Below are 13941 nucleotides of genomic sequence, written 5' to 3' on the forward strand. Positions count from 1 at the left end.
TTAATGATATTTGGGTAATTCACAATCCCCTTTTTATGCATGAAGGCCCCCCTATATTAAATGTATCTGCAAGACTCAGAGATTGTGATAGGGGTAAAATCAATATACGCTGCTTGAAGAGCCAAGCAGTCCCAGCCTAATTACTGAATGCACTTACGGCTGAGGCACTTTTACTCCGAACAGAAAGCCAAGTGAGAACTGAAGGATCTGAAGAAATGGTTCTGCTGCAGCCATTTCCTGACTTCCCTCAGCCCTGCCTTACTCCTTTTCCATTCATATGATTAAAATTGCTCCAACTCTGCCTGGTCATCTATCACTATGTGTATCAAACTACTGAAAGTGGTGGTGCTGGGGAAGGGGGCTGGGGCATGATATTATTTTTTAATTTTAATTTATAATTTATGAAAAATAAAGCTTTTATTACCTTATTCATCAGTATTTATTTGAAATCTTTGTATTCTTCTAAGTATTCAATTATCTCCTCTTTTTTCCATTGGATGAAAAAAATTGATTTACATCATTAAAACCATGCAAATATTAGTAGCAGGACTTTCTTACCCACAGATTTCCAAGGTCTCCCTCTAGAGGGAGTATCAACACCAGAAGCCAAACTCAAAAATTCCCAATCTACTACCAAACTGAAAAAACCTCAATCGCAGAAAACCAAAGTCAATGCCTACACTGCAATTCAACTCCCTCTTGTAAGGCTTCCAATTTAGTGTTTATATGGAATGTAACAAGAACTAAAACTAAATCACAAAAGCAAAGACTGCATGAAATCCAAATTACTGTTTCTTTCTGGGTGTTTTTCTGTAGCGGTGAAGGGGTGATTTTTATAGTCAAGCAATACAACATTTCCAATACCTGTCATGAATAAAAAGCCTGTCTTTTGAAATTCTTTTCCTTAGGTAGTACTACCACCATCTCTTGCATGGCAATCCTTTGTAATGATGATATGCTACCAACACGACATGTCTACCCAGACGAATATTTCACATTTTCTCCATCTCTTCACTTAAATGCTTCATATTAGCAGTGCAATAAACATTCAGTCCAAAGATAAGACTCGTACAACTAATACAACTGGCACTGTGATATCTGAATGGATTTTATCAAATGAAGACTAATGCTTGATTGTTAATGATGAGTATCAATAATGTATTCTGTCCAACATTAACCCATGGCAGGCTGCAAAGGAAGTGTTGCTCCACAAACAGTAAAATTTTCAGAAATGACTGTCCATATGTTGTTACAGAATAACATTAAACAAGGGAAATTAAATTATTAGCTTTAAGGTAAAAATAAAAAGCTTCTATCTAAATTGAATCTAGACATAGATAATTCACATGTAACATCATATGTATATATTATGTACACAAATACATACGCATTAGACACTATTTTATCTGTTTGCTTTATTATATATAGATTTATATATAAACAAATAGAAAGATGTCTGATATGTCCTCATGAAAGAGCAATTCCACCAGAGGAAAAAAACAAAACAAAACAAAACAACAGAACTGTGTACACCACAGAGGAAACGTAAATCAATCAGTACTTGTCCTGAACTACAACTGATTCAAACACTCAAATATTCTGCAGGCTATTTCAGTGTACTGTCATATCCTCTTCGTTTGACAAATTAATGACCGAGTACCAGAAATCAAATTCTCTTTGTTTTAATTCTGTCAAATCACTTTGGCTTTGTAGCTTTCATTTAATGTAGAGTTCTTCCTCTCAGGCCTCCTGACATATGATAGAGCTGATAATACTGAACCTGAGTGTAGTGAAAAAGATAAATCAGAAATGGTGGATACCAACCTGATGAAATGGGTCATCTCTGTACTCTTTCTTCACACATGGATTCACTTGCGGGCTTTCTACATCTGTCTCACTGGTACAGGAAGAGTGGCACTCTGCACAGTGTAAGAGGTCCTCCCACAGCACATCTTCTGTTTCCGATTCTGGTCTCGTACTCTCAGAGTCTTGTCTAGAGCTTGAACACCGAGAACTGCAGCTAGTACCTGATTTAGGTGTATCCTGGAATTAAAATATGCATTGGAATTGATGCCACTTTTTTTATTCTACATTGTTTCCTGACAGAACAGTTAAAGTTCAAATTAATGAATCCATATTTATCTGGTTTTTAGTATTCCAATCCATTATCTTTCTCATCAGAGAGAATTACAAGTTTATTGAAGGAGTGTCTAAGAAGCTGCATATTTTTAAACACTGTACAAATAAGTAACAGTCCACGGTCCTTGCTCTGTTGGGGAAGGGGGTTACATTATGAAGAATCAAATTATAACAACTATTATAAGGAAATAACTATTTTACATGTTTTCTAAAACTCATTAATTCAGGCTTTAACAGCAATTATAAAGCCACAGATTCCAACTACTTCTCAAACTTCTAATTTTATAAGCTATAAATTAAGCCCTTTCTGAAACACATTACAGCTTCATTATTTTAGTGAAAATGTGAAAAACACTTGAGGCGTAAAGCCATATACACAAGACTGCAATTGTAATGAAGAAATGTGACTGAGTGTGAGAAAAGCATCATTCACAAAGTATTTTAAATTAACTTGATACTTGGGTCTTCTGCCTGTAGTTGTTTGAGCTGAAGTACTTTAGCTACTTATTAACTTCTCCAAGCAGTACAGAATTCTTTATCTAGAAAGGGCAAGGCCCTAGAGGAAGAAAGCCAAGATATTTCTAGTCATCCAAGACCTGAGGCAGCCTTTCAAGTAAGCAGTGTAGATATAATTTAACTAGTTTTAAAAGAAAGCTCAGTATGTTCCAGGAGTACATTTCTAAATCTAACAGCCTGTAATAAAAGAGGAATTAACTCTCAAAAGTCCCCTAGAAATCACATTTTCCCATTGTTACTACTAACGTATCTCCTCAAAGAGAGTGAGCTTCTTGGAAGACAGTTATACATCAGGTGTAGAGAGGAAAAATAAGCAAGAGTATATACAGCTAATGGTAGGTATATGTGTAATCTACATAGTCATATATAAAACTGTACTTGAAACAAGCATGCCTTATTAATTTTTACCTGTATCTTAGATAAAGAAAGAAAATTATTATGTTTGGACACTCAAATCTGCCGATGCATACACATGAAACAACGTTGTTTTCACAACAAGAATGCAGAGCTTTAAACTACTTTCTACAGCAAGCAGAACACATTTCCTGAAAGACAGGCAGGTAGTCTGAAAAGCTGTACCACCCCACTTAACCACTATCGTCTGGCAACTTCCATTCCTTCTTACACAAAAATTTCTTATTTTCTACTAGTTTCTCTCAAGAATATACACAATTTTTACACTGAAAAAAAAAAATAATCAGGCTATGTTCCAGCAGTTGTACTCATCTGATTTCTAATGTATTACTATCTGAATAAGTGTCCTTTGTTCTTCCTGAAAATCATGCTTAACGTATTTTACGTAAGCAATTTCGTAAAGAAATATTTAGATAAAATTTGGTCTGCATTCTTTCCCTTTATTTTACAAAGTGAAGGATAACATCCATGCAGAAAGTCTGAGCTATTTTTTTCTTCCCCAAAATTACATAAATAAATAAATATTTACAGAAGGCATTCACTGCTGGGTACCACTGAGTCCTGCAGTTAATAAAGAAAGAACACTGAAAAAGCTTGCTCAAACAACAATCAAGTTGACAAGCAAACATGATTATAGAAGAAAATGTAGGACAAGTTGAGAGTATATCCACTGACTTCACTATTTATTTTTTTTTAAATACAAAGACAGCTTTCACAGAAAACTATTGTTTCATTTCCTTTGTAATTGTGTGGGGAAGGCGAGTTGGTAACAACAAAGAAAAGCTTCCTCTTTCACAGCAGCAGTCAGATAAGGAAACAGGGAACAAGTATAAGATATTACTGCCAAAGCCACACATGGCGCAAATTTTGTCTCTTCAGTTTCTGAAGAGATCTCACAGTCTTCCCTAGTGGAACAGATTATTTAATAATGGTTTTATGCAAAGCAACAACTCCAAGTCTTTGCTATTGTTGTCAGGGAAAGCAATGTCTGAACTCATCTAAGGAGACATTTTTATATCAAGGAGAAAGCTTGTGCATGAGGATGCTGGAGAGGGACTCTTCATTAGGGACTGTAGTGATAGGACAAGGGAGAACGGGTTAGAATTTAAACAGAGGAAGTTTAGATTGGATATAAGGAAGAAGTTCTTTACTGTAAGGGTGGTGAGGCACTGGAATGGGTTGCCCAAAGAAGTTGTGAATGCTCCATCCCTGGCAGTGTTCAAGGCCAGGTTGGACAGAGTCTTGGGTGAGATGGTTTAGTGTGAGGCATCCCTGCCCATGGCAGGGGGGGTGGAACTTGATGATCCTAAGGTCCTTTCCAACCCTCCCTATTCTATGATTTCTATGATTCTATGAGGTTCTGCCTATTAAACCCATTCGAAAGTGAACTTCTGTCAGGGCTGAAATTACTCTTTATACCGTTTTCTCACACACCTGGTCAAAAACCGGCAATACAACCTTGTAAAAAACCTGTTCCATATATCTGTTGTTACAAAACACTAGCAAAAAAGACCATAATTTATTTAAAACTATAAATAAATAAAAGCACATGCATAACATATCCCTTTGTTTTCAAGGACTCTGCTAACATAGAATCTATGCATTCCCCTCTTCTATGATACCAAGACTCTTAACATTTCAGTATTTTTACACATTAACAATTTTGTTGAGATTTCCTGACAATATTTTAAATGATTGTTTCAGTAAATGTGAAGAAATGAAAAGTCAGAGGTGGAGTCAATCAGACTTCTCCACAAGAAGGCTGGTGATCCAAAGAATAATTAAATGAAGAGAAACAGCAGCATTAGAGTGATAAAAATCTGCATATTGCCAATTACTAGTGTTTCTGTAACAAATCAAGCTTCCAGACAAGATTACTGGCATCAAGAGACAGCAGCAATTGGCCATAACCTGATGCAGTATCTATAGAATATATTTAGGCTCCTTGCAATGAATGGAAAAATAAGCTGAATCCAACTAAATAAAAAAACCTCTTAATTTCAAAATGTTATTCTTAAAAAAAGAAAGCAAAACATCCCTGTCCCCCACCAGTCTTCTAGTTAACAGACTCCTAAAATCCAGTATAGGAGAAAAAGGATTTGAGGAACATTCTATTCAATAAGAGACTAAGAAGTTTTAACAATTTACAGAAAAGCAGCAATGGAAAAGAACATACCTCCAGGGGATAGTGTTTCTTATAATGGTGAGATTTCCTGTTTCGAAGTATACAATCACTAGAAGTGCGGTCTATATTGCGACGTAAAGAATACCCAGTTTCAGGCCCTTCCTCACTAGAAACTTCGTCTGATAAATTTGTCACAGTCCTGTGAGTATCCTAATGCAAGAAATACAGTATTAGTAAGACATATACTTACTAAGTCTTGTCCTCAACAACTGATACAAAAAATTCTTTCTGCAACACTATTATCTATGCTTAGTTAAATCAGATATTAACACATTTCTAAATGTCAGCATTACCTGGTAGAGCAGGAATTCAAAAATAGAAATTTTTACATCAAAATAAACATTCCTCAGATAATGAAGGGCCAGTTCATATCATAGCAAAGAAAAATTCTAACATTTTAATGTGATTTTGTCTAAACTGAACCTACCATGAAAGGCTTAGAGGCAACACAGCCCAAAGTCTGGCAGTGGAGCAAACAAAAAAATCCCACCAAAACTGTAATAGCAGACCCTGTAACACTGAATTATCAACACATATAGTACTAAGTTAACATTTACCTCTTCTTCCAAAGACAAAGTGCTACAGATTGCATGCAAAATACTCAGACCATTAATTTATTCCACTTTCTGTTTCCCTAATTTTAAACTAAAATTAAAGTAGCCCTCACAGTAACAGAAAGAAAAACAGGCAGCAAAGGATCATTCAGCTGTCTAAAAAACTTTTGTATATTCTCATATATTATGAGATCACCGGATAGGACCCTGTAAAGCTTCCTTTGGAGTCTTCCCGTCATCAATGAAATGCTAAAAGGACAAAAATAGTGAAGGTATTCTGTACAACAAATCCTTTCCCCTTCCCTGGCAACATCATTCTCTCTTCCATGATGAACTCTTGTTTACTGAGATGCTTCAAGGTCAAGTCATTTCACTTTCTTAACAGCTGAGTTACAAAGAGAAAGATGGACAGCAGAACAGTCTGTGGTGTCTTATCTATTATCATGCAGTGGCACCAACGTGTATTGATTGTCTTTGGAGAAAAAGATGACAAGTAAAGAGAGGAGCCTGTGCCAACTTCTCTTTAATGTGGATGCATACTCACAAAGAAAGTTAAACGTAGACAGTATTTCATCCATTGTATCAAACAAACTGAAAACTCTTTTTAAATAAATTCTTATTTTATTCAAATTATTTTCTTATTCTTTTTTCACATCCTTATTTGCTGAATTTCAAGAATGCAAAATGCTTGGAATTTATAAGGACAACTGAACCTCAGTTGCTATCACTGCTGAGAAAGCACCTCCTGTAAAGCAACAGAGTCAACTTTCTGCCCCGAGATGAACCTTCATCACCTTCATTCTGACTTAATCATAGGGATCTTTAAGGGGTTGTTAAATAATTTGGCTATGAAATCCACAAAGGATGCCTTTCCTTTATAAAAATGTCTACTTGTAGACTTCCAGTAGAATAAACTTTCTCTTTGATATTATCATGGAAAAATCCTTGTTATGACTGATCATTGATGGTAATTACCAGTGAAGCAGAGTCAAGTGTAACACTGGCAATATATGTTCAAATGCCAATTTTAAGAGAGCCAGAAAGCATGTTTTGGAAAAGCTATTCCATAGAACAGTAAGATGAAAATAAAATATCCAGGTGATAGTAAGACCCAGATAAACTGAAAGTTCTGTTTTCTTTCATGTCCACTTACTATGCTTCCATCTCATCCCTATTCCTCAGTACAGAGCCCTTCCGACTTCACTGAGAGGGAAATCATGCTTTCCTCATCTTATACAGAAACCAATTCAAAAATGACCTCAAAATTATATATTGTCAGTAATCCAATTCAGTATAGACAGACATTTTAGCATAGACAGATCTGCGCTAAAGAGACAGGCAAAGGTACAGTGTGTATAGCTGATCTGCAAAAAAAAAAGAGACAGCACACAAATTTGTGCACTGAAATACAGAATGGCAAAGAATGCTTAGATCCTCCTACAAGAATAAGGAAAGGCTAGGAACCTAAGGATGAAATAAAATAACTTTTGGCCCTAGGGTCCTACACCTAATTTAATTTTAAAAACTTTTTTAAGGGTAAAGTAATAAGAATGCATCAAAAGCATTGTAAAAATACACCTCACATACTATTTGACAAATTAATAACCCTGCTTTGAAAGCAATGAAGCACACTTACTTTGTGATGACTGTGATTGCTGAAGGCATCTCTCACTGTTGCAGTGCTCCACCCTGACTCTTCTGGCTTAATCACCTCACACCGACGCTCATGGGCCTGAATACATTCTTCACTGCTTTTACCTGTCTTTTTCCCATCAAGGGACACATACCCATTATCAGTCTCGGTGGATTTATCTATTGAGATTTTTGCTTTCTTAGATCTATATTTGAAACAAATACATATATATTAAATTAATGAGTCTCTCAGTTTTTTCCCCAGTCTAAATCCTCCCTTTTTAGTTTAATTAAGATGACCAAAAACTAACAATATTAACATCTGATGCAATATTTATAACTATTTCATCTTCTATATAATATGCATTATACTTTCCCAAATGTGTTATAAAAGGAACTGTCAGTGTCTGAAAGAAAATTGTATCATTAGCTACTGAAAGAAAAAAGGAAACCTATATGTTAAAACTTAAACTTCACAGCAACTTTAGCAATATTAGAACCACCAGCCTTTAATGTAAACAAGAAACTTCTCTATCTTAACAAAGAGGTACGCTAACAGTTTAAGTGTTATTAATTCAAAGCAAGCAGGCTATTTCCTGAAGCTGCAAACAAACATGCTGTTAGTATTCTGTACACAGATGGTTTTTGTTACTGTTTTAAACACACTCAGCTTATTGATAACTCTACTAAACAGAAGGCATTTAATTCAGTCTTTCCCATATTACCCAGTAACACCCCTGGCAATCAATGTAACTTACAAACACGCTAATTGCGCTTGTTTTCAAATAACAAAATAAGTTTACGAATTATGTTTAAGCATTATTATTCCTAAGACTACTAAGTATTGATGAATAGTCTTCCATAACATTCTCTAGACGTCAAGACCCTCATCTAATCAATAAATGTAGCAGCAAGAATGCCTAATGACAGAAAAAGGCTTTCTCAAAGCAAACATTTGAATGATTATACTTCCAAATTAGGAAGTGCAGCCAATGAAGGAATGCAAAAGAATGGTAGTTTGCTACCTTATCGATAGAGACTACTTTAAGTCTTCACTTAAGCAATTAGTATCCTGTATTCATTAGATTTAGGTTTCTAGGTTCTCAGAACAGTTGGAGGAAGGTGAAGTGTTTAAAATAAAGTTTCCAGGTTTTATTAGAACACTGGACACAGGTCATAAAACCATCAAGAATCTGTTCAATTCATCTTGTGCTCCTATTAGGGAATACACGTTGCATTTCTCTTTAACGAGTGAGGCATTCTGTGAGAGCTTGGGTTACATAGCAGAAGATTAAATTCCTCTTTAACATGTACATCAAACAAATCAAGAGAACTGGCATAGTCGCCTCACATTCCCCCCAGGATAAGGTATCCCATATAACACAGGGGAGACCTGAACACAGAAAGTGACTAGGGAGAGCTGGATAAAATGGAAAAATTCATTCCCTACATTCTTAGTCAACTTTATTTCTAAATGAGTACAAAACCAGCAGAAACACTCTCTGCAGTTATTATGTATTTGCATAATTAGTTTTTATTATAAGCTTACAAAGGTAGAGACAGCAAGATGCTTTAGCATGTGCTCTGTGGTGGAGAAGCAGCTAGTAAATCGGTTTGCTGATTACCAAAGGTTATATACGGAGTTCTAATTTTCTAGGTTTATTAAGTAGATGATCTAAAACATTATTGAGGCTTTGGACAAAAAGGTCAAACTATCAACAGAGACATGTCAGAGCTTTATTTCTGTGGCCTTTCACAATGTCATTGTTTAACTAAGCTAATGAAGATAAGACAACTGAAGGAAGTGAAAGCTTAGCTTATTACTTAATGGAAAAATTTGCTGTTCCACTTCTGGAATAAAGCAAGCATCAGCATTTCAGTGGCAACTCATTGTAAAATAGTATGCTTTATTAAGCTCAGTTGTGAGCACTAGGAAGTAGCACTAAAATGAAATTATGTGCAATAAGGTGGAACCCTGAAATTTTTTTATGCATTAAATATACTTTTAGCACTTTTAAAAAATTCTTCTTAACAGTGCAAAAGGGAATGCAGGATGTATATACATAGATGTACACATCCAGTCATTACTCCACAAGTTACTTAGCTGTGTAAGTGCAGTAACAGGACAACTATACCACAGTTAATTTGAGAAGTTTTTATGCATTTCACATTAAACTTGAAAGCTGCTAGCAAGAACTAGCTTCAAACAGTTGAGTAGGAGCAAGTAAGAGAAAAAAAGAACTTATGCATGTAGATATGTATAATTTGTTTAAATAGGACTTTGCTACTCAAGCAATGTTACTAAAACTGCAAGACAATGACAAGTCTGATATCAACTAAAGCTCACTTTGGAAAACAGGTAACTTGATCAAAGTCTTTTAGTCATCTCTAACATAGAAACCAGTTATTTTTTGGAAGAATCTCTAAATGCATGCGCAAACCTCAAGCCAGAAAAGCATACATTCCCACTTATCATTAGGGTGCACTACACTGATAAAAGAAAAAAACAATAAACATGAACAATACCTCCCAAGCTCATAGAAATACATAGTTTCCAGAATTACTATATAGATACATATCATTAATCAACTTTTAAAATTTCATGCTAGAATTCAAAGTATTTAAGAGTAAGACAGGACAACACAACGAATACAGCCAAAGTCTTAAAAAAGCATGAACACATGCAAAAGCTAACTCAGGAATGACTTTCTGTCTTAATCATGCATCACCTAGAGAAAATGTTAAGGAAAATGGACCTTTCCAACCCTAAGTATTCTACGATACTATGTAAATCATATTTCTCCAAGACTGTAGATTTTCACTGTTAAGTATTCTATTCCTATGTATTTTAATTGGAACTGGTAAAAAAAACCCAAACCTCCTCCCTGTTCATGATGTACAACTTTTAAAGAAGTTACAATTGTAAGATTTCCGTAACTAGAGAAAGGACACATTTGGTCCAAGTCCCACATCAGGGCTACATTCTGAATAAATTACCTATTTGGATATTGACATCTTTTCCAGTGAAACTGATAATTAGTATTTCTAAATCGGCTCTGTGCTGGATTGAGGTTTAGAATTTTATTTTATTAGTCAGACTGAGTTTTGCCATTCAAAAGGTTATTTACTGAATACACAGTTCCAGGTTACCAATGACCTGAATGTAGACAAATGGTCTAAGTACACAGGGTCCGGCCCTAAAGCAAAGAACACAATTTGAGGAGAATTTTGGAACGATGCATTTAAGACCTATATTTAAAACTCCACAAAATGGTATATCAAAGCTTAATACATGCGAAAAACTGCTGTAAATAAGCACTACTGAGCCATTCTAATGCCCTTATCTAGAGCTTCAAAACACGTCTTAAGAAACAGGAGAGATCTCACTAAACAGCTTGCTTGCAGTGAGGTTTCATAAGATTTCTTCAGCAACATCACCAAGTAAAATACACACACACACAACCTCTCATTAAATGGTTTAAACAAGTCCTTAGAGCAAGTCCCACTGAACACTTCTCAAACGAAAACACTCTGAGCTCAACACCTGGGAAGGTAAGGGAAAAAAAAAACCCTAAATGAATCTTCCAACAGTCCTCTTCTTACTGCACATAAGCATCTTCCACAAGTGAAAGCACTCAAAAATGTACAAGATTACACTCCAAGCGCAGCAGAAAGTAAGGCACACAGCCCAAAGAACAGCAGCAGTTATCTGTCACTGTGACTCATAGTTTGTCAAAGCCAGCTTCATCTTACACAGACAAAAGCCAGAACTCTGCTCTTGCAATATTTTTAAACATTTTGAAAACTTCTCTAGGGTTTCAACTAGACATTCCCAGAATGTAACATCACATAAGGTAAGCTTTGCCAGTGGTTAAGAGCACATATCACAAGTACGACAGACATGTTAGTGTTGCCTTACTTAAGATGCAGCATGCACAACAAAACATCAATGACATAACTTGCAGTATCTCTTTTCTCAATTTCCTACTATTCTATGAGCATATTTTCTCATGCTAATAAATGCTGATCTATAGCACTCACAATGCTGTGTGTACCTTGAACACAGAGTGCTACAGAATGTGTTTTTAACTTTTAACTGCCTGGAGCACAACATTATCAGATCAATCACTTGCAAAACAGCTCTGGAATGTAACAGGGTTAGTTGCTTCTTCCAATCATTAGAAAACACATCTTCAATGTTTATTTATAAACTAAGCACTGTGCTTATTTGAATCCTGAAGGCTTTTCCCTCACAAAAAGCACATTATTTGATGACAGTGAGAGAATTCAATAAGCATTGTCAGAGTAATAAGCAGGCAATGTAATAAAGAAAAATTACAGTCAAATTTTCTTATTTGATTAAAATTGAGAAACTGAGTCAGTTTGTTCCTGAGAGCTCACAGAGTATTCCTACATCAACATATAATTGCATCAGCATTTACAAAAGTCAAGAAACAACACATTAGTACATGTTCAAATACTGAGATGAGTTTACTATTAGAGAAAAACTAGATCAACAAAAGTTTAATCATTACATCAATGTTTACTTATTTAGAAAAGGGATAATGCATCTCTAACACATATGTAGCCTTGAATAAATACAAACCCTGATAAAAAGAAAGCAGCATGCCAGATATCTCTGAAGACAGCGCCAATACTGCAAGAGGTGCTTGTACCGTAGCTCTGCACTGTTCCCTCCTGTGTGTTATCTGTGGTACTAGAGCCATCTCCTTCCCTATGTACTTCCAAATGTGCTGCTTTCCTTAATTTCCTTCATCAGAAGAGATCAAAATTGAAGGTAGCTTTGTAAGTGCAATCTACCAATTCTATAACGTGTGCAGCAGTTCAAGCATGCAAAAACAAGCAAGATTTCAAAATATTTTACTAAAGCTTTATCATACCAATTTAATAAACTCCTTTTAATAAAACTTAACCTGAACAACCTAACATTCATTATTGTAACACTTAAACCCAAAATGTATTTCATCTCACCATCACAGGCTTAGACCTGCAAAGTTCACTACTGCAGGTTTTCCCATTTTAATGGGACAATTCACTGTAGAGCCATACTCAGTGAAGTGCAGGAAGACATTCTACAGTTCCAGTAGCATCCCCTTTAATGTATGTACGTTTCCCACAAAGATCATGAGTAGTAGTGCATGGAGCTCTAAAACTAAACTTGCAGCAATGTAAATACTGTCACTCTACCACTATTCAGACAAAGTGTTTGAGGCAAAATGTCATATTCAATGCATTAAAATTCTAATAAAACAATGCATAAATTAGTCAATGCACAGAAGTTAAAGAGCATCAATTAAGAACTCTGATAAAAAGAGCACCAATTTCTCATCTCTTGCAAAGCAGAGACTGTAAATCCCTACATTTTTTCATGCACGTTCTTCAGAATATTTAACAATCCTAAATAAGTACTAGAACATAGACTATACCTTCTTCTTTTACCCCCTGTGCTGAGGGGTGGCTTAGGAGTTCGTGTTGAAACAATCTGACAATGCACAGTTCCAAGTAGCAACATTAGCCATATTGGCCCAATTACTTCAGTCAGAGGTATATTATGTGGGCTTTGGGCTGTATAGAATAACACTACAGCAGCAACTGGAAAAGAAGGGAAATGAAGTTGAGTTCAATATTTGCAAGGTCTGAAATGGCCAACTCATTACATGGCTTTTGTTAAAAAGACAAACATTCAGATCTAGTCCTTTACCTGGATTTTAAACCAACCCGTGTAATTCTGAGAGGAAGGGATTATAATTGCAATGAAATAGGCAGTAATAAAGATTTAAATAGTCACCTACAGACTTTATATCCATCTCTTCTTTTACACTTATGTAAAAGCTACTGCTCAAGAAAAAGGTGGCAGAATGAAGTAAGGTAGGGAAGCATTTGGAAAGCTTGATGCGTCATGAAACTTTAAATGAAGATGAAGCTTCAGTCGGGGACAAAACCAAAAAGTAAATGTTATCCTTAAAGCAGCCCAAGTAAATTTACTTCTGTATCACCTATAATGATGCAGTGTATGACGACCCAAATGAGAAGCAGGTTGGACAGATAGGTCAAAGTCTCTCCATCCTTGGAGATATTAAAACCCTGACTGGACACAGCCCCAAGCAACCTGTTCTAGCTAACACTGCTTTGAGCAGGGTTCAGACTATCTCCAGAGGTCCATGACAACCTCAACCAGCCTCTGATTCTGTGAGCCATGTGTCTATTTTGATACTGCAAGGACCAACAGACTTGAGACCAGAAACTCATTATATTCTCTAGCAGAATGCATTTTAAACTCCATATTCCAGTCCAAGGACAAAGTTGCCCATATGGATAGACACATGCGTAAGTGCAAGTCTACAGAGATTTCATATACACTTATATTATATAGCAATGTGGAGAGAACAGAGACAAACCATGTAAACTATAAGCTGGTCCAGCTGAAATGACCAAGACTAACTAGCACTTGTAATTGGAAAAGGGGTATCTTCCAATTCC

General features: G+C 35.7%; 1 protein-coding gene and 1 long non-coding RNA gene across 5 annotated transcripts in view; both read right to left on the reverse strand.

Annotated features, from left to right (window-relative positions):
- The window catches only part of PHTF2 (putative homeodomain transcription factor 2), a 67401-nt gene that overhangs the window by 16154 nt on the left and 37306 nt on the right, over positions 1–13941 (reverse strand). For 3 of the 4 annotated variants that reach the window (XM_061467339.1, XM_061467337.1, XM_061467338.1), the window contains 5 exons: positions 12888–13053; positions 12047–12211; positions 7445–7646; positions 5246–5404; positions 1825–2043 (listed from right to left, as the gene is read on the reverse strand). In XM_061467339.1, the coding sequence (XP_061323323.1) occupies positions 1825–2043; positions 5246–5404; positions 7445–7646; positions 12047–12211; positions 12888–13053 (911 nt within the window). The remainder of the gene's footprint in view (positions 1–1824; positions 2044–5245; positions 5405–7444; positions 7647–12046; positions 12212–12887; positions 13054–13941) is intronic. The other variant, XM_061467341.1, reaches the window with a different exon arrangement.
- On the reverse strand, positions 8591–10895 carry LOC133276494 (uncharacterized). The gene is made up of 2 exons (XR_009745891.1): positions 9610–10895; positions 8591–9451 (listed from the first exon to the last, which is right to left on the reverse strand). It is a non-coding gene; the product is annotated as an uncharacterized LOC133276494 (long non-coding RNA).

This window comes from Pezoporus flaviventris, unplaced genomic scaffold, assembly GCF_033815535.1.
Source record: "Pezoporus flaviventris isolate CSIRO_AGI_PZ_B2104156 unplaced genomic scaffold, CSIRO_AGI_Pfla_v1 ptg000045l, whole genome shotgun sequence".
Classification (NCBI taxonomy): domain Eukaryota; kingdom Metazoa; phylum Chordata; class Aves; order Psittaciformes; family Psittacidae; genus Pezoporus; species Pezoporus flaviventris.